At 37.1% G+C, this 22,224-nt stretch overlaps 1 protein-coding gene across 1 annotated transcript in view; it reads left to right on the top strand.

Moving 5' to 3' along the window:
* Window positions 1-22,224, top strand: part of RUNX1T1 (RUNX1 partner transcriptional co-repressor 1) — a 140,966-nt gene that overhangs the window by 113,416 nt on the left and 5,326 nt on the right. The window contains 3 exon segments of the mRNA XM_065519434.2: window positions 5,244-5,312; window positions 10,703-10,893; window positions 22,032-22,224. The exon segment at window positions 22,032-22,224 is cut by the window's right edge and continues 5,326 nt beyond it. Coding sequence (XP_065375506.1) covers window positions 5,244-5,312; window positions 10,703-10,893; window positions 22,032-22,224 — 453 coding nt within the window.

Below are 22,224 nucleotides of genomic sequence, written 5' to 3'. Positions count from 1 at the left end.
GTGTAAAATGGGGATGTTAATACATATTTCATAAGCATTTCTGTATAATGAGTTAATAGGTAAAAAACTTATGAGACAGTGCCTGACACATAGTAGATGTGTTATAGCTTAGCTGTTACTATTATTTAGATGCGCATTCTCAAAAATAACTTTTTGCTGGGAGTAGTGGCTCATGCCTGTAATCCCAGCACTTTGGGAGGCTGAGGTGAGAGGATCCCTTGAGTCCAGGAGTTTGAGTCCAGCCTGGAAAACACAGTGAGACCCCATCTCTACCAAAAATCGAAAAATTAGCTGGACATGATGGTGCATGCCTGTGGTCCTAGTTGCTCAGGAGGCTAAGATGGGAGGTTTCCTTGAGCCCAGGAGGTCAAGGTGACAGTGAGCCATGTTTGTGCCACTGCCCTGCAGCCTGGGCAACAGAGCAAGACCTTGTCTCAAAAAATAAAATTAAAAAATTTAAAAAATAAAATAAAATGAACTTTAAAAAATAGTGGTAAATGAAACTAGTAAAGTTTTTCCTTGGCATTCAAGATTGTGTATTGAGTATTTTTTCATCTACAAAGTACTTCTAAGCAGTTGGCTACTTTAATAGGCACAGGATTAGAAAATACTCCTGTCTTAAATATAGTAAATCTGTTGTACCTTTGGGACCCTAATTCATAATACAAGTCTATAGAAAAATAGATTTCTCCCAGCCAATGAAATATTTCAACTTCTATACTCTCAGAATATGAAAAACACAAACAAGTTATTCTGTGTATATTTCCATGTAAATGTTTGGAGTTCTGTACCCTTGTATTGATTTCTTTAAATCACATCATGAAATTAATCTCTCAGTCATTCAGCTGACTTCATAATGCAAATGCCTACTGTACTTAACTATATTGGGTTTAAAAATAAGGGACTATTAGTTAAATATGTCCATCTTTTAAAATTAAGAGGAGATGGTTACTTCCTGGAGCATTAAGTATGTTTGTTGTAAAAAATGGAAATCCTAAAGCAGTTGCTAGCTTCTAGGTTGGATTTAGGCTTCTGAAACCTAGGGTGAAGATTTCTGAATGTATTATCCTTAAAAGCAAGTGGCATTTGTAAAGATAAAAATTACTTAACTCTTTCTTTCTTTTGATGGTTTTTGTAATAGATATTATCATGATCATAGCCTCACTCTGCCCACTACAGGATGAAGGCCATACCTAGGTGCTGCCAAGCTTTGAGCATTGCTGTCCTGGGTCATATGAGGTCACATTGCTTCTCCAAAGGCTATCAGCTCATCCCTTCATGTATATTGATGGCGGCCCTTGCAGTATCTAGTATCCAATGGTCTCCATCCTGTCGTAAGTGTAGTGCATCTTCCATCTCTTTCATACATCATAGATTGCTCTTTCTGTTCTTTCACATTTCTTACACCATTTTCTGTCACTATGACCTGGTCTCCTCTCTTCATGGACATGAATTTTTTCAAGAGGCTCTCTTCATCCTCATCCCCTCTCATCCCCCCCAAGCAATTTGCAACCCAAAGCAAGCTAGACTTAACTTAGAAGGACTTTTCTATAATGTTTTCATCTTTCAGTGGTTGCATATATATATATATATATATATATATATATATATATATATATATATATATATACACACACACACACACACATATTTCACATTTTAAACCATCTTGTATAGATTCTTCTGTCTTTGCTTTTACCACTACATTTTAGAACAATGATTCCTTTTTATAGCAATCTATATTTTATAGGTGCTGACGAGTTAATGGTTAAGAATTAGCTTCTTTAGAATCTAAGCCTTAGAATCTTAGGGTGTTTTAGGTAGATGTGTCTAGATTAGCCAGTATTCTAAAATAGTGAAGTCCTAGGAGAGAATTGTCCCTTGTTTTGTTTTTCAAACTCAGTTTTCCCTATATAGATTCTGATATTGCTGCTGCTTAATCAGAAGAGGAGATATTAAATGTATTAGTCATTTGGTTTCTGAAGCTATAAAGTAGCGTTTATCAGGGTATCAAATAGATTTCTGAGGAGTACACCTGCTACCAATCACTCTGTTCTTTTTGTTGGTAGACCTGACCTTTATCGAGTACACTAACTTAGAACTAGAGAGGATATTGTAAAATACGTATATATGATTATTTCCCTTTAGATTCTGCTATTTTGAAAAACTGTCTTTTAGAAGGTAGGTTATCATTAAGAAAATTTTTGCATAATTGGCTTTAGCATTTCTATTGGGTTTCTAAGTCAGTTAAAGTTTGAGCGTATGTGGACATGGCAATATGTCAGTGAGAAATTTAGGAAGATGTAGCCAAGGTGAAATATTATACAACTTTCCAGTGTGGTATATGTACCCTCAAGACACCTGCTGTGCAGCCCATAGAAGGTGGAAGGTCAATTGAGCCTGGCACGTTAATATTTGAGTCAATTTGGGTGTTATAAACATTCAAGGGTGAGGCTCAAGTAAAATTTTTGAAAGTGTCATCTAAGAAATTTGAAGATTTTGCTTCCAAGGACAAAGGCAGTGAATTGTGAACTATAGAAATATTTTCTGTTTCCAAGCGACATAGATTCTGGGAGTTTAAAAAATTACTTGGTGTATATTGCTTAATCCAAACTTCTTTAATGGCTTTGTTCTCTTCAAAATTTGTGGTATTTGGTTTTTTAACATTGAGAGAAAAGATAAACTTTAAAATATTCTCTTCACCTTAGTTATTTATAAGGAAATAATTATATAGCCATTCTTACAAGAGCATGTAGTAATAATAATGATGATAATAATGAGGATAATAGCAAATACCAGATGATGAGAGTTTAGGATGTGTATGTAATAGGAGGTATTTCCTTCAATCCTCACAGCAGTGCTCTCAAATAATGGTAGTATTGTCCTCACTTTATTATAGATGAGGTATCTGAGGACATGGACAAACTAACATACTCAGTGTTCCATGGTCAATAGCTGCTTCACTGGACGCTAGAACTAACTTTCTTCAGCCTATGTTGCCTGAGGCTGGTAATTAGCATCTTTCATGCATGGACTTTGGATACCTAAACATCTCCTTTCCTGTTCTTTATCATAATACTTGACTACTTAATCAAAAAATAATGTTTATAGGCTGGGCATAGTGGCTCACACCTGTAATCCCAGCACTTTGGGAGGCTGGGTGACCTGACGTCAGAAGTTTGAGACCAGCCTGGCCAACACGGTGAAACCCCATCTCTACTAAAAATACAAAAATTAGCTGGGCTTGGTGGCGTGTGCCTGTAATCCCAGCTACTCGGGAGGCTGAGGCACGAGAATCGCTTGACCTGGGAGGCAGAGGTTGCAGTGAGCTGAGATCATGCCACTACACTCCAGCCTGGGCAGCAGAGCACGACTCTGTCTCAAATAATAATAATAATAATAATAATAATAATGAAAAAATAATAATTTTTTATAAACTACAGGTCTCTTCTTAACACAATAAATGAAAAAAAAGTTGCCACTTTGGAGTCATGTTTTTTCTTTCCTCAGACTTTACAGATCTGTTCTCATTCTTATCCAATAAATTACGCTTAAAGTCTTTTCTCCTTAAAAGTTGTCTTTAAATGTTGTCATAAGTAAATCTCTGTGTTGTACTGTGTCACATGGCTAAATATGAACTTGATTGCACTTTATTTCTTCTGCAAATAGTTATAGTGGTAAGGAAGATAATCTTGATAAATCTAATTAGTTGTATCATATTTCCTTTTAGGTTGTTTATGTACCAGCTTTATCTCGCCTTAAGAATGAAAGTTACTTCAGTAAAAGCGTTTTTATTTTTGTCATTTACTTTATAGAAATGAATACACACAGGAGAATGCATAGATATTTCCAGTCCATCCTATTAAGTAGTCATGACATCAGAGTGTAAGCTTTTGAAAATAAACTTTTAAATATTTGGAATAATTTTAGATTAAAAAATTGCAAAGATGATATAGTTTCCATATATTCCTTACCAAGCTATAGTAAATTTTTGCTAATTCAGAATAGTTGAGAAAATCTAATGTTCTTGCCAGTTGATAATCTATGTGCCCTGCAAGAATTCAAAGCATTCAAATGTATTTAAAGCATTCAAATGTAATAACATATACTTAGCTAAACTGATCATGCTTCTCTTTATTTTTGACATTGTGTAGCACCATAAAATATAGGAGACTGGACTGAATGTCTTGATCTTCAACATAACCATTAGATAAAGTATTGTTTAAACGTATATGCTACTCAACATTTACTCTACACATAGAGAAACTTTCAGTTTTCCTCAGAATTTATCATGGGTTTAATAATTGTGTTTTATAAAAGTTAAAATGATTTTTTTCTTACTGAACTCTTCTATATAAGGAGGCTTTTACTGAAAATCCGATATGGAAGACATGAAATGCATATTTTAGCTATGGAAGACTGTATGCACTTTGTTTACTTTCGAGCATATACAAGTACTATAAAATGTTTTGTGTTATTTCCATGAACATATTATTTTAGGAGTTAGCATTCCTGTATCAAAGTTGTTATTAGTTGTTTTCTTAAACTTTTAAAATCTGAGAAGCATAGTAAGCACTGCATTTAATTTAAAGTGGAACTTCATTTCCTTTTCTGGAAAGCATGGGCTAATTCTCTTTGCTCAGCAGAATGTCTGTGAATCCATGCTAATGAGTCTTTCTGGCTTCCACCCATGTCAAATCCATATGATCTAATTTGTGTGAAAAATTTTAATGCTCACTGAGATTTTTAAGAATTAATTAAGTGTGAGAACTGGTTAGCCATAGAGTGGAGCTTGCTATTCATAGAAAGGTGGCAGAATCAGAGCTCTGTGGAAATTACATTACCTGAACATTTGATTTTTTAACCACCAATTTGATTGACTCTTGAAAGGAAAACTACCAAATACAATTTATTTTCTTTAACAAAATATATCTATAGAAGTCTCCATAGTCAGAAAGTAGTGAGAACAGTGTTCCCGAACATCATATTGTATAATGAAATCAAGTTGCTTTGGCTTTGAGCATGCAGGGCATTTAGACCAGTGACCTGTTTTCCTTGGGCTCTGATGACAGGCCTTGCTATTTTTGTGTATTTTCAAGAAGTGAAATGTTTAGCCTTTTAAAATTGTGTTTTTGTAGAGAAGCCAGGAGAATGGGCATTGCTTACTTTCACTCTGTACAATGACACAAGTGTGCTTACAGTACTCTCCTCCTCTCTCCACCCCCTTCCCATCCTTTTCATAGACGCGCATCGGGAATTCCTTCACAGGCCTGCGTCTGGATACGTGCCAGAGGAGATCTGGAAGAAAGCTGGTAAGAATTGTTTAAAAACATGAGTTTCGTGTTCTGGCAGCTGTGTGCAGTTGTTAATGCAGTGATGTGAGGAATGACAAGAAAGGACTTTACTGCTAACAACAACAACAGCAAAAACAAAACAAAACAAAAACCACAAAGCAAACCAAAACAAAACACCTGATTAATATTCTTAAACCAGGCCTGATTACAAGATGAAATCATTTTTATTTTAGTAACATCTTCCAGTTTCACTATAATTGAGAAGCTGGCAATATTTCCATTATAAAACTCCTTTTTTTTTTCAGGGCCATAATGATTTCAGGCTGAAACTTGGCATAGGAGGTCTTAGCTCGCATGCATTTTTTTTCTATGATGAAAAAAATCTAATGTCTTAGAAATTAAATTGCATACTTCAGCCTTTTCTCCTGCATTCTTAAAAAAAAAAGAAAAAGAAAAAAAAAACACCCACATCACATCTAGTTGACTTGTTAAAGTACTCAGATAATTTTTTGGTTACAATCGACTTTTAAAATTGTTCTTCTGTACTAATTAGTATTCAACAATCAGAGCTAAATTACTTTTTAAGTGAAATAACAAAGTTACTAAACATTTATTTTTGCTTTTCATATACACTGTCTGCTTTCCATTACAAGATGCTGCTCTGTATTTTGTAATAGTAGATTTAAATCTCCTCATGACCCACTGACTTGTTATTGGGCTTAAAGAAGTCCAGATCTGTGAGAATTTTGGTGGAACCACCTAGCAAGCAAAAACGTTTTTGAAAACCAGCTCAGGAGATGAAACATAAACCTGTTTCAAGAGTTGAAGAGGCCATGAAAAACATACCAAGGCTTTCAGCTACTGTAACTCCAACTCTTAAAATAGTTTGTCTTTTTGAGTTGGGAAACTGGGAAATGCTACTTCTACAAACAGTACAAACTGAAGAGTCAGGGGACAGATTTTTTGTTTCTTTGGGATTTCACTCAGCTGTGTTTGTAGTTTTGTGTACTTGCTGACTCTCTAGTCACATGTATCTTTTTTTTTTTTTTTTTTTTTTTTTGAGACAGAGTCTCGCTCTGTCACCCAGGCTGGAGTGCAGTGGCATGATCTCGGCTCACTGCAAGCTCCGCCTCCCGGGTTCACACCCTTCTCCTGCCTCAGCCTCCCGAGTAGCTGGGACCACAGGCGCCCGCCACCACGCCCGGCTAGTTTTTTGTTTTTTTTTTTTGGTAGAGATGGGGTTTCACCGTGTTAGCCAGGATGGTCTCGATCTCCTGACTTTGTGATCCACCTGCCTCAACCTCCCAAAGTGCTGGCATTACAGGCATGAGCCACCACGCCCGGCTAGTCACATGTATCTTATCCAAGTATTTTTATACATTTTCCAAGAAATACCTGTTTTTGTAAGAGTGATAATGAGCTTTAAAATCTGATAGCATTGTAGGTTTAGTAGCCCAGATTAAGAATCAGAAAGCTGTCTTGCACGTCCAATATGCAAATTAGATAGGTCCATTTAGCTTAAAGGTTAAAATACATATGTTGCTGAACTGTGTAGTTTTACCAGATTTACAATAATAGTTATGTGGTACTCTCAAGCTGTTAAAAATATGCCGAGTACCACCTACCTGAAAAGACGGACAACATCTTCCTTCTGACCATTTTCTCTTCCATTTCTAAGCTGTCAGTGCAACTTATTCCAATGAGAGGTACAAATAATTGTGATTTTGGACAGAAGAAGGGTGACTTTATGTTCAGAGGAGTGAGTCTTTTCTCCACACTTCCCTTTTTAAGTATATTTAAGTGAAATTCTTCATAGTTCATAAAGAAAAATTGCCAGTAAGGTCTTGTGTAATCCAAATTCCTTATGTGCTATTATCTGCTCAAGTCTTTGTTTGACTGCTATTAAGTGAGAACAGATTTTTCTGAATATAGCACCTTTGTTGGAAAGTCAACTTGAATAGCTATACACAAAGGAAGTCCTACCATAAGTGGGAAGCAATTGGACGCAGATTCATAACTGCACTATGTATTTTCCACTTAGTCAGTTGTTTATTTTTTCCTACATGGCATATTGTTATCTATTGAATCCACTATTATTTTTCTTTACTGTCTGTTTTGGGGGTTTTTTAACCTAATTCTGCATGTAATTTAGGTTTTGGGGACTTAAGAGCAGTCCTTGTTTTTGTTGTGTGCTTGCCCTCTCCAAGAAGGGTTAAACCTTATCTAGGAAGTGTTTAGATTATTTATTACAGTGCCTATCATCTACAGTAGGTTTTCAATCTAAAATATGACATTAAATTTGTATTCTTCTCACAGTGGGATCCCTAAACTGCTGCTTAAAAACAGTTTAGGAATAGTTTTCTATGGATAGATGCTAAATTTTAAGGAGTATATTAAATCCTCCAAGTATGGATGACAGTTTCATCTAGAAATCTCCAGTAACTACTTATAATATTTATCTTTATAGGCTTCTTAAATGGCATTTCTAGTGTTCAGTGTCAAGGCATCCAACACGATGAAAACACCAAGGGCAGAATGTGACATCTGCACTCAGCTTGTTACAATTTGAAAGCTTTTATCCTAGGTTTCTAAAATTGGCTATGGGCAAAAATTTTTTTTGAAGAAAACCTATAAAGTGTGTCTTTGCAATGAAATTATTATATGTTATCTTTGTTGCAAAAGATAGGTGAATAAAGTGTTTGAAAAATACAAAAGGGGCAGAACACCCAAAACTTGATGTAGCATAACAAATGCATCTACTTTCACAGAAAATTATAATTACAAGAAGTATACCCTGTGCTTGAAAGTACATCTATAGCTTTTTGCATCATTATATTTTGAAATGATTTCAAACATGCAGGAAAGTTACAAAAAAAGTACAAAATATTCCTCTATAACTTTCACCTAGTTTCCCTTATCATACTTGCTTTAGTATTTTATCTTTTCCTCTCTTTCATCCTCTTCTTTCTCTTAAATATATATACATATATATTTCTAATCATTTTGAGAGTAAGTTGCAGACATAATTCCTCTTTACCTTAAATGATTTGAATGTCAGTTTACCAAGAACAAGAATATTCTACTTAACTTCAGTACAGTTACCAAAATCAAGACATTCACATTGATACAAGACTTATTTAATCTACAGACCCTATGCAAATCTTTCACATTGCCCCGAATAATACAGAATAATAACATAACAACACACGTTTTTAAAGATTAGAAATCCAAACAATTGTTCAAGGCCATATTCTCTTCTAAAAGTAGTATTTTTAAAAGCAAAAGTAACAAATGCACTCAAAAGTTACCAGGGGTCTTTATGAAACTGGAAAAAAAATCTAACATAAAGATGGTTTTAAATTTGTAACTGAATGTTTTCTTCAGTATATTTTTACACGATCAGAGAATGTTTGCAGTTGGTAATAAATATTCAAGCACCTTGCAAATGTCCTACCAATTCTCTTTGCTGATCTGTATATGCCTGTGGGATTAGAATAGGAATGCATAATTTAAATATAAATTGCCTGATTTGCATAGACAATTAGTCAAGCTACAGCTTTGATCGTAAGCAAAAATTATTGTCCTGTATTACCACTTAGATAGAATTTTAATTCACCTTGAATATTCAAACTAAATTAGACCCTGGCTGTATAGTTAGAAGGGCAGTACTTCCCTTGTGCCCCGAGTCATTTATGATAGGGTAATAAAGCCATCTTTTCACCTCCTAGTGAAGAAGGTGCTGTAAGCTGTTTGCAATACTCTGATTCTACACAGATTTTAAATGCATATCTTAAAGCCTTAACAAAGGCTTAATACAATTTAGTTAATATTTCCAGCATGGATCTTTTACTTATATTTTAGTTTATAAAACCTAACAGATAGTAATTGCAAAGAAATGTACTTCAGATATAATGCTACTAAAATGACAGAGGCTACAAAAGTCATGACAGTTAATTAGTAATGGAGAGCTTCTGATGATTCTCAAGTCATGGACGATAGATGTGTGAAATAAACCAGAGGAATTGAAGAAACCATAGGAACACTTGCATCTCTTACATTTTTAATCTACAGTAAAACATTTTTATTAGGAATCTATGTTTTTAATTAAACAGAACATTTAATTAAGGTGCTTTTTAAGTGGGTGAAACAATTAAGTGCAAACACTTGAATGAAACATGTCATAATTAGTTTTAATAGAGTGTTAATTGGTACTAGGTTTGCCAAGTTAATAATTACTGCTTATTAAATTTTCAATTAATCATTGTCATTTTGCTTTGAATAAAGATGAAAATTAGATAAACTAATTCAGGGGGAGGATATTTTCCCCTGTTAATTAGAACAGTTAATTTTTTTAATGGAAATTACTTGTTTTAGTTGTCAATCTTATGTTGTACATTAGTTGAATCTTTGCACCCTTTCCTCAGCCAAAAATAAAGAGCTTATTTGACACCTTGCAGACTCATAGTCAGGCCTGATTGTTTTGGCCCATGGTATGATTCAGTTATATTTGTCTAGTGCAACAGTTGGTTATGCAAAACCACTGTATATATTTGGTAAAGTAAATGGACAGCAGCTTAAAATGTAAAAATGAGATTATTTTTTAAAACCTCTATCATTTAATCTATAAAGGCACATACTTATATTACTCAGGAAATGACTTTTCAAAAGTAAAACTGGATCATCCATTATAGCATTGATTTTCCATTAAAAGGTCTATAGTAACTTAATTGCTATCTGAGTTACCTTTTCACTATTGTGTTGTAGATTATACCAGCAACTAATAGTTTGCACTTACTTGTTTATGTGTAAAATCCATTCTCTCCCTCTCTTTTTTTCTGAATGCTTGAGCTGTGGACCCTCCTATATTCATATTAACTTTTAGCATTGTGGAAAACTAACTTTATGTGTCTGAATTATTCAGACAGGTTTCTTGCGAATGTCCTTGTCCTTTAACTTCTTATCTGGTCTCAGAATCATTTCTGGAGGTATCAATTTGGTGAAAACATTATAATAATGATATAGGAATTTCAAAAAATATTTCCATAAATTCAAGTTAAAGAAACATTTTCACTCTTTGTTTTCCTAAATGTATGGCAAAAGATCTGCTAGTTTTTAGACTGCTGGAACTGCCCAATAATTTGGATGAGAGTTATGCTTGTTCTATAGAATTCTATAAAAAAGTAATCAGATAGTGGGCATGGTGGCTGGTAGGTGCCTTTAATTCCAGCTGCTAGGGGAGATTGATGCAGAGGATCATTTGAGCCTAGGGGTTCGAGACCAGCCTGGGCAATATAGTGAGACCTGACTCGAAAAGAAAAAAAAAAAATTAAAAGAAAAGTAATCCATATCCAATGACTTGGGCTAACCGAGAGTGTTTTCTTGTCTGGTTTGGCCTGACTGGCACACAGAGGAGGCCGTCAACGAGGTGAAGCGCCAGGCGATGACGGAGCTGCAGAAGGCCGTGTCTGAGGCGGAGCGGAAAGCCCACGACATGATCACGACAGAGCGGGCCAAGATGGAGCGCACGGTTGCCGAGGCCAAGCGTCAGGCAGCAGAGGACGCGCTGGCAGTTATCAATCAGCAGGAGGATTCAAGCGAGGTGGGGCGTCTTGGGAGGCTCCAAATAAACAAGATAGTTTTCATTCATTAGAGTGCTCATTTTTTATTCAAGGTGATCACTTTAGACAAATATTTGGGAAAAAATTTAAAACAGTGTGGGGAAAGTCAAGGTACTCGTGAAATTTGCCAAGAGCTGATGACATTTGTCTTTTTATTGAACACCTAATCTTTGCCAAAAAAGGTTTTGAATATGTTTAGTAGGTTACCAATTAAAGTGAAATTCTTATAACTTCCCAGCATTATTTAGAGACTCATAGCTTGGCTTTGTGTGTTTCTGTGTGTGTGTGTGTTTTGTGTATGTGTGCGTGTGCATATGTGTATGCTTGCTTTCTAATTGGGATTTAATAGATACTGTGTAAGCCATGGTCTCCAAAGACATCTGGCAGGCTTGGGATTGAAATCACTGCCTTAGCTATTGGTCTTAAAGTCCAATGCTAAAACAATGTTTGCATCAACTGAATATTTCTAACAGATCTTGGAGAGAGTCTGTACTTCCATATTATTTGTGATAACCCATATGATGGTCATTTCATAGCGTAACATTGCTTCTAGAGGTAATATTACATATATTATTGTTCCAGTATAATAATAATTCTCACACACACACACACACACACACACACACACACACACACACACCCAGAGCTAGGCTAAATGGCTCAAAGATCTGCAAAGTAACTAAAACACAATATCCAACAAAATGATTTTTAAAATATAGCCTGCAAAATCAGAGCAGAATAGTAATGCTCCACATTAATTAACATAGCATCACAATCCTTAACCCCAGAGTAACTTTAGATAAAGGACTACAATGGGCTGCTCTCACCAAGCTGAACTCGCAATGGCATGGACTGATAAATCGATGGTGTACTACAATACATATCTATAATTTGTGAGGGAGAGTAAGTATTTAATTTGTACCAGGCTCTTGTGTAGATGAAAGACTCTGCAGGAATCACTCAATGCCCAGAGTTTCTATTTAATGTGTAGCAGATGAATAACAAGGGGACAAAAGGAATTGATTTTCAACATTTGAAAGTTTCTCAGGAAAAGAGGGACAAAGGGAAGTTTATCTGCCCTTTAACTGCTGACTTTTCCATTGTTCAATTAAACTAGGCATAAATTCAGTTTTATTGGTATCTTGTGACTAAGATATAAGGACTTTGTTTTGTGTTTTTATTTTAAAAACATTATTAGCATCTTTTGAGGAGAATTTGTCCTTCTCTGTTCAAATGAGCAATATCGTGAGGCACAGTTGATGTCATCATTAAAACTATCACTTTCACATGAATATTTTAGGGCTGTTAGGTATGTTAAGAGTACTTTTTAGGTCACCAAATTCTAAAGACAGATATGTAGGAAGAAATTGTCAATTAAGTCTTTGTATTCAGGCAGTAACATGCTGTATTCCTTCAGTATTTATAAGCTTTGTGTCTTTGTTCCTAAAACCTATTTAGAAAATATATGATCTTGACTCCAATATTTAGCATTATAAATATACTCTGTTAAACAGTAAACAGTATCCGTGACAGGTTATTCAGTCATATCTACCACTTATGTAAGAATGGTCTTCTGTAATTTCTTGTTTTTCTTGTTTTTTTTTTTTTTTTTTGACCTCTTGGGTGAACTGATCTTTAATATAACATTACCAGTGTCTTCAATGACACTTTCCCAATAATTTTAAAGCAGAGCATCATAAAGGAAAGGGTTTGGAATTCAGAGGGTAAAATTTCATTCCTGGCTATAGTTCTTACAATTCTGTGATTTTTGAGAAAGGCACTGAACCTGTAAAAGCTTTGATTTTATCATAATCTGAAGAAGAGTGGAAGTGTTTAGTGTATGGCTTGAACCTTGAGTCGTGCTATGGATGAGGAAACTCACCTGGCTAAAATTACACAGCTAGGAAATGGCAGAGCCCCAACAGGATCTCACAGCATGCTTTCAGTCCCTGTTGTTTTGTAATAGTGAAGTAAGGAGCTTTTCATAAGGATCATTAAGATAATTTTTGGATGCAGATAAAGACGGCAACTTAGGTCTGTTTTCTTATTCTTTAAATTGCAAGACCACTTTTAAGACTTGGGGAGGGGCCGGGCGCGGTGGCTCAAGCCTGTAATCCCAGCACTTTGGGAGGCCGAGACGGGTGTATCACGAGGTCAGGAGATCGAGACCATCCTGGCTAACACGGTGAAACCCCATCTCTACTAAAAAATACAAAAAACTAGCTGGGCGAGGTGGCGGGCGCCTGTAGTCCCAGCTGCTCAGGAGGCTGAGGCAGGAGAATGGCGTAAACCCGGGAGGTGGAGCTTGCAGTGAGCTGAGATCCGGCCACTGCACCCCAGCCTGGGCGACAGAGCAAGACTCCGTCTCAAAAAAAAAAAAAAAAAAAAAAAAAAAAGGACTTGGGGAGGAATCATCTCTAGAAGGATTAAGCCTCTTTTCTCCAAAAATAATGTAAATAATTTCCCAAGAATAGAAGAAAGAAAGATGGAAAAAAGACTTCTTTACACCCAATAAGGTCCGTATTGCCATGTGCTTATTTATTTATTTATTTATTTATTTATTTTGAAACGGAGTCTCGCTCTGTCACCCAGACTGGAGTGCAGTGGTGCAATCTTGGCTCACTGCAAGCTCTGCCTCCCGGGCTCACGCCATTCTCCTGCCTCAGCCTCCCGAGTAGCTGGGACTACAGGCGCCCGCCACCACGCCCCACTAATTCTTTTTGTATTTTTAATAGAGACAGGGTTTCACCGTGGTCTCGATCTCCTGACTTTGTGACCTGCCCGCCTCAGCCTCCCAAAGCGCTGGGATTACAGGCGTGAGCCACCACGCCCGGCCTGCCTTGTGCTTTAAGTATTTTATGAATTATTCTGTTTTCTAAGAAAAACGAAAGTTCTCATTTCTTAGAAGTTTAATGTGCAAAACTTACCAGAGAGTGCACTGTAACCTAGGGTGCAGGGCAACCACACCTCTCACTTTGGGTGGAACTGTCCATTGACACCTAATGTCGCCATATAATTATTACGAGCGCCCCCTTACACTGTCAAGTGTCCTGCCTTCAATGATAAGTTGAATGGTCCCACCTGTTAAAGGCCATGTTCATCTGATCAGATGATCATCTTTTGCTAGCACAGCTCAGAGGCAGATAGGTGTGGCAGAAAGTATCTGAGAGGAGGACCCAGAAGTCCTGAATTATGGCCCCAGCTCAGTTACTGTCTCAGAGGTCTTTGGGCAATTCATTTCATTCCTGTCAGCCTCCATTTCTTCTTAAGGAATGGGACGATACTCACTTACCTTGCAAGGTTGTTTAAAAGATTTTTAAAATAGTGTTTTTGAAAGCTGTAACACAACATATTATTATCTGCTCATATTTCCCACAGTTTTTAAAAAATCACAATATATACTAAAGTATTCCTACTGAAACAATATTCTTTTCTCCCTTTCCCTTTATTTATTTGACGCCACCACCTATTGTAAACATCTGCCCATCTCTAACCTAGGTCAGGTATAAACTGTATAGTCCAAATCTATAACAATGTATATGTGGTTAGATACACACATTATTATTCTCTCTCTCCTTCATAGTGACTTTAAGAAGGAATCTAAGCTTTGCAATCAGAAGACCAGAGTTCTAGGCCTAGCTTGGCCATTTATGTTTCTTCTGTGCTATTTGTGTTAACTCTAGATATCTCTGAATTCTTCTGTCTGTAATTTCTGAATTTACCCTTTCTCTTCCTACCTCAGTTTTCACATGTATAAAATGGAGCTAATGATGCTCATTCTGCCTAGGAAAAACAGCAGTTCTGAAAGACTGGCAGTGGAAATGTTTCAGAAGGAGGAGAGGAGCTGAGATCATTTAATTGGGGAGACCAGCAGAAAGAAGGCTTGGAGGCAGGAATGAATAACTCATGGTTATTATTTGTAGGGGGGCGGGGGCGTGTAAAATTTAGCATCCAAACGAGGATGCTTTTTGGAGTAAGAAAGGGTGCTCTTGCTAAGACAGACCAGTCCAGTAAACCAGGCTGTCCCAGGCTCATGGGAACCCACAGTCAGCAGAGTTATTGGAGGTTGCATGAAGTTTGTTTTGCCTGAGATGAAACAAGACGACCTACAATGTGTGTTTAACTCTACACCAGGCATGGTATAAAGTGCTTTCTACACTTTAGCTCATTTACTTCTCACATCGACTCTGACAAAGTAGATAGTGCGGCTTTTCTCGTTTTACAGATAAAAAAGCTGTGTCTTGAAGGGATTAGGCCACTTGCTGAGTGTCTCGTGGTCAGTAAGTGTGAGTTGGTCCTTAGCTCAGGCAGCCTGGCTTTCAGGCCACCTTCTTAGTAGCTACATGGCGAGAGTGGGAGGTTTTTGTTTGTTTGATTTTTTCCTGATTGTGTACTACTGTATCTGTTCTTCATTGGACGTCATGATTATTTCTACCTAGTTCTCAAACTTTACTTGGATTTATAGGCTGATAATTGTTATTACTATCAGTTAGAATGACACTGGACTTGCGGCAGATATCTAAGCAATGTGATGCTTACTGTACTTTCTCTTTTCCCAGTGAATTATATATTTAACCCGGAATAGAATGCCAGCATTAGCATAAATCAGAAATTCACTGAATCTGATCATCTTAAACTCTCTTATTTTTTCCATATTTCTTTCCATTTTTCATTTCCTATTTGTGTACAGATAAGGCTTCTTCCAGTGAATGCTCTCAGATTGCAGCTATTTCCAAGGAAACTTCTACAGCTTTCTTTGAGATCCATACCTTATACTAGCTTGGGTGATTGAAGCAAGAAACTTCAAGTGAGCACAGAAACAGATAAATACTTTTACTGTTCTAATTGTTTAGAGTTTTAAACTACCAAAGTGATGTTTTCCCCTCAGATTAAAACAGCCTTTATTTATCATTCTTATATAGGTGCAGAGCTGCACAGTTATACCAACCTCAGTGGGATCTGTGAAGTTTGGCCCAAACTGGAAATGCCACCTGTGTAGACTCTGAATAAAACATAGGGGCCTCACAGCATGGGTCCTATCAAAGCCTTCACAATCTCATCAGACTAGCTGATTTCCAGAAAAATCTGGAGCTCTCAGAACATGAGCTATGATACTATGTTACAAGTTTTATATATATATGTACATATGTGTGTGTGTGTGTGTATATATGTAGTTATACAATATACAATATGTACAATTATATATATATAATTTTTTTTAAAATTAAGAGGTCAGCCATTTGATTGCGTAGATGTTCATGATATAGTAGACAGGGCACTGGGCTAGGATTGACCTTTGGTTGCTCACCTCTTGAAGCTTTGGTTTTCTCATCTGCAAAATTTGGGATAACGTTTCCATGATCTACCTGATTTGCAAGGTGGTTGAGAGGTGCAAATGAGATGAGAAGTGTTTTATTAAAAGAAAAGTCACCTTACAAATGAGCAGTGTGTATATATATAAGAAAGAAAGAGGAAAACGGAGAAGAAAACCAGTTAAGAAATGATCCTAACAGGAAGGGTGGCGAGGGAATTAGAGTAGTGACTATGCAATTGGAAAGGAAAGGAGAGAGACCACAGAAGTAAAGTCTGTGCGGTTTGGCACTGAATGGTTCCAGTGGCTAAGGAAAGAGGAGTTTGCAATAAAGTGACAAAGTCTTAGGCATGAGTGTGGCCAAAGACTGAAACGGACCCACCAGAGTTGGGTTTAGGGAATACTGACCTAGAGGAGCATCCTCAGATTAGGCAGTTGAAAGTAGGAGCAAAAACTCAGGAAGAGGATAACAAGGAGAAGCAGGTTTGAGAGTAATTTGCTTACAGCTGATTGTTGAAACCGCAAGATCTCACAAGGGGCAGCATGAGAAGGAAAGGATATTCCTTTTCTTTATGCCAGCATCCCTCCCTCCCTCACTATCAACTGTTTACAGGGAAAAGAACAAACAGTAAAAGAAGTTATTGTATAAGAAAGAAAATTTTAGTAGTATGTAGGAAACCAAAATTAGGGGAAATTTCAACAAGAGGCATTTAATAAGGAAGAACGGGGAAGTAGTCAGCAGTGGTAAATCTTCAGAAATTTTGAGGACAGCAAATGAAGATGGAGAAGAAATTATTAGTCACTAATGAAGTAAGAGGGGAAGTAAGTTAATGTTCTTCCCCTGTAGCTATCAGTGCCTGTGGGTGATAGCACTTAATTTGAATGGGACTTTGAGCTTTCTAATTCTGAAAGTTGTAAGGTACTGGATCTGGAGCAAGGATTGTATCTACTCTCTCTTTCTTCCAGTCAGTACCAAAAGGAGGGAGTGGTGTTAGTACCTGCCATTTTTCAGGACCTACTGAACATCATGCACTGTGCTTAGCACTGACATAATCCTGAATAATCCTGAGGTTATTATTCCTGCTTTACATGTTCTGTTGCTCCAAGAGGTTAAGTAACTGGCTTCTGGTTCCAAAGCCACGAAGTGATGAAGTTGGAAATGAAGTTGGCCTGGCTTTTGAAGCCTGTGCCATTTTCATTACACACTCTGACACCTCGTCTTTGCTGCCTCTTAACTTTACGGTTCAATTTCTGTCCATTTTTGGGAGTTAAGTGCCTGCTAACCTGTTCCTGCCACAATGAGAGCTAATAAAAGATCTGAAATTGACAAAGTGTGGCATTTTGGAAAGAGTATTTTTAATTTGTAATCCAAACATCTGGGTGAATCAAACTTTGGCTATGTAATTTTATATTTTGGTGACTTGGGGCAAGCCTTTTACTGTGAAAATTATTTATTTTGAGGGCCCCAATTTCTGAAACTGCAATCATGTGAAAATGATTTTAAATTGTCAAGTGCAATGGAAGTAGATGATGATGTGATCTTAATGTGAATTTAAGTCAACGTGTTGCCTTCTGTAGGATTCTTAACATTTGAGGAGTTTCAGTTACCATCATTCTGTTATATTTAAATTTATTACACATCAATTCTGTGCAAGTTTTTCTGGAGAATTATAGATATGTAAGATCTGGAGAGACTTAAAGCAGTTCAGAGACAAAATAAAAGATATTTTGTCCTTCAGAGAAAGATTTTTCTGCAGTAAGAACCAGAAGGGATATATGCTTATACAAGAAAAAGATCATTCTCTAAATATTTTTCTTAAGGACAAAGAGAAATGCTGGTTTGAAACAAAGTGTCAAACACCTTCAATATGCAGTGTTGGCATTCAAAAGCTTCAATCCATTGGTTCTGTATCTAGCCTTGTATTTAATATATTTAGCAAAGGGGATGTTCGTGTTCAGCCACAAATTCTTCATCTGAGTCACAACCTAACTTTGGTCAATTGACTTATTCTTATTTTTCAGGTAGGGAGGAAGATATTTTTATGCCACAAAGGGAATAACATTATCACAAATAAGGGAAGACTATAAAGTGCCATGAGCTTTGGGAATGAAATTTGCTATGAAATGGATATCTGTGAGCTTTCTACAGTATTGTGGTAATTTCAGTCACATCACTCCTTAGAGACCTGAAAGGGAAGCTCAGTCATTTAAAAATAAAATAAATAAATAAAACAATTATCAGGAAATACTATCTTTAATATAAAATGCACAAATTGAAAAATGTAAAATTAGATTAAGCCATTAACTGCCTTTATCCCAGCCCTTGTGGATAGACGTGTGGCTGTTAGACACAATTTGCAATGTCCACCTTTGTGAACAGTAGAAAGCTTAGAATGATCCAAATTGGAGTACTCACAAGATTCTGTACCTTCCGCTGTTTCCAGAATTGTGACTGTTCAGGGGCTGAGTACCACTGATCAGGCATCAGTCTCGCAGGTATGGATTAGCCAACAGGAAATTCTAGAGCATCCAAGAGAAATATATTAATAGAAATTGCTCTTTCAGTTTTCTAATGAGCTTTTAAGAATGAATATGCACATTGGAGCGTTTGTTAGTGGAACACTCACTAAAGTCCCCTGTACATTCACGGCAATGCAGTGTCAAGAGAAATAAAAATTTGCAGATTTTTTTTAACCAGATCATTAAAATTGCTCTTTTTGTAACTTCCTACAACTGAAGGTTGTTGGGTTTTGTTGTTTTTGTTTTTTTTTTTGGCCCAGTGGTGGGTGGTAAATGAATAGTATCAAACAACTTCAGAATGAAACTAGAGGTAAAACTAGCCAGACCCCTTAACTCCTGGATCAGAACCAGACAATACTAGGCAAGAAGGCTCAATTCCCAGCAGCTTCATGATCCAAAACATCTGTTTCTGTATTTGGCACAATTCCACTTTTTTATTTGTAAAATTGTTCCCATCTTTGAAAACACTTTAAAAAATAAAGAAGCCCCCATTCTGTCTCCCTTTCCACTTCCCAGCACATGCATCTGTAATTACCTGGTTTAGTCTGTGTGTTTAATCAGTTTAAATTGAGAATGTTGCAGACATCTGATTTCAATCTGAAGGAGCCATTGAGTATTGGACAGTTACCACCCTGTGTCTGCCAAAACGGGCCTCTGCCAAAAAACGGATAGGACTCACACCAGGGTATTTCCTAAAGAAGCCACTTGACTCAGATTAGATGTTTAATTTCCTTAAAATATTGTTTTGGATGTGAGTCTCTGTTCTCTAATTGGAATATTCTGATGTAATTTAGGAATATCGCTTATTTGCTGAGCTTGTTCCAGGATCCAGCTGGCATTATTCTAAAGCCTAAACCTCAAGGAAGTTAACTTCACTCTGAGCACTGAGTATTATACCTCGCGGCTTTGAAGGGTGGGCCAGGCCCACATTTGCTCACATCTTTGTGGAACCATTGTACATGCATGCAATGCAGTTGAATTAATTTTGAGAGAGAAAGACTTCTAGTTATGGTAATGAAACTTCTGATCAGAGCTTCTCATCTTTTGAGATAGTTTCTTAATTGAAGTAGGAAAAAATTATTTTCTTCTACTACTGACTATTCACTTAAATTTTATTTTAATTTACAACATTTTTTGACATATCAACCAAGTTTCTAGATTTCCTCAGCAATGTTCACTTAAAACACCTATCATTGGCCAGAGTTTGAGATTTTAAGTTTTTGTTTTGTTTTTCCTTGCTGGATTGTAATTTCTTTTCTTTTTTATTTCTGTTTTTTTGTTTGAGCTTTTCTGCTCAACATAGTAATCCCAGCACTTTGGGAGGCCAAGACGGGCGGATCACGAGGTCAGGAGATCGAGACCATCCCGGCTAACACGGTGAAACCCCGTCTCTACTAAAAAACACAAAAAAACTAGCTGGGCGAGGTGGCGGGCGCCTGTAGTCCCAGCTACTTGGGAGGCTGAGGCAGGAGAATGGCGTAAACTTGGGAGGCAGAGCTTGCAGTGAGCTGAGATCCAGCCACTGCACTCCAGCCTGGGTGACAGAGCGAGACTCCGTCTCAAAAAAAAAAAAAAAAAAAAAAAAAGAAATAAGAACATGGAGCTGGGTTCTTTCTAAAAGTTTTATATTGGAGTTCTTGAGTTTGAAGGTTTTCAGCACATGAAAGGCTCTGGGAGCCCGTTGATTTGTTAACAATGTTAGGATGGCTGCTAAAAATTCCCTTGCACATTTTGCACAGTGGTAAAGCCATACACAGGGTGATGGGCTGACATTTCCTAGGAGTATAGTATTGTCAGCAGCTCATGAGCTTGCCTTAAGCCACACAACCAGCATGCTAGAAGCAAAGCAAATGTAGAGAACACAGTAGGGAAACCTGTGAATATCTACTTATGTCAAGGCTTTAAAAATCTTTCTTATCACACAAGCATATAGCATCAGCTGTTTGGGGTTACCAGATTGTAGTCAGTTTGTTTTTCAAGGACATAATCAAAACCAATGAAGATAAAGAATAAAAAGTTGAAGGGCATAAAGCTAAGATCACTTACTATAGCTTTGCATAATGGGGTTTGTCTTGCCAAAGAAACTAGGAACATTTAAACATTTAAAGTCAGCTTTCTGAGGTCTCCCTCCCCACCACACTCATAGGAGGACCCCTGAAAGTTAGTTTCCTCCTCATTCCTCCTTGCCTGCCTAGGACCTATCCCCAAAAGGTGCTCTTCTGTCTCTGGTATGTTTGTGCTCTAATTCATGATGCATTTATCTTAAAGTTTAAATCCTGTTGGCAGCCTCATTCCCACTTTTCTCATGTCTTACAAAACACTGCCCACAACTGGCAGCGAACTTGCTAGGGTTTGAGTTTTGTTCTCATCACTCCCAGATGAGCCCCAGTTCCCTCTGCTTTTCTGACTTCCAAGAGTTGTTGAGGCACAAAGGAGCAGGAGAGCAGCTCCATTGGCTGTAAAGAACTGTGTGCAAATAGAATTGTTATTTGGCTAGTTTTAGCGTTTCTCATTTCTGAAAGCCAAATGAGGCATAGTCTAATTCATTCATTTCACAAATACTTATTGAACACTTACTATCTATCAGGCACCATTCTGGGTGCTTCAGATACAGGGAGAAAAAACAAACCAAGGATCCTGTCCTCCAGGGAGCTGAGGTAAAGGGGGTTGTTTCAACACAGTCCTAGCATTGGGTTGTAAGGTTCACCGAATAGCTGCAGTGAAAGAACTAAAGGCATAGAGAGGTTAAAGGACTTGCCTCACCCTGTCTAGTCTGAAGGAGCAGGGAATAGAATCCTTTATCTACTCTTACTATATTTCTTTGAATCCAATATAGATATGGTTCTGGTAGTTTCTTTGTGATTCCTTTTAGTATCCAAAAGGAAGAAGCTTCTGCTCAGATATATCTGTGTGTCTGACAATTGTGGTATAGGTATTGGGAAAAAAATTGGAAATAGTAATTGCTAGTCAGTATGAGTGAAAGGAGAATGTACATATAAAGATCACCAAACCTAAAAAGAAAGGATGTTATAGTAAGAACTTAAAAAGTCTTCAACTACTTTGTTAGATGCCATAGTAGTTGTTGGCAGAACAGTTTGGACAACCATCCCATCAAAACCTGCATTTTCTGTGTTTATTGTGTGTATCCATATGTAAACACCTTGATTTTTCATCCTGACTGTATAGTTCATGAAAAGAAGGCTACAGTGATGCCTAACAAATTTGTCAGACTATTGTCATAACAGTGTATTAATTTGGGATCTTGCTGTCTTCTGCCTTCTCCTTTAGAGTTGCTGGAATTGTGGCCGTAAAGCGAGTGAAACCTGCAGTGGCTGTAACACAGCCCGATACTGTGGCTCATTTTGCCAGCACAAAGACTGGGAGAAGCACCATCACATCTGTGGACAGACCCTGCAGGCCCAGCAGCAGGGAGACACACCTGCAGTCAGCTCCTCCGTCACGCCCAACAGCGGGGCTGGGA

The sequence above is a fragment of the Macaca fascicularis genome, chromosome 8 (genome assembly GCF_037993035.2).
Source record: "Macaca fascicularis isolate 582-1 chromosome 8, T2T-MFA8v1.1".
NCBI classification, from domain to species: Eukaryota; Metazoa; Chordata; class Mammalia; order Primates; family Cercopithecidae; genus Macaca; species Macaca fascicularis.
Note: the sequence above shows the minus strand (reverse complement) of the source record. Positions and strands in the feature narration are given on the sequence as shown.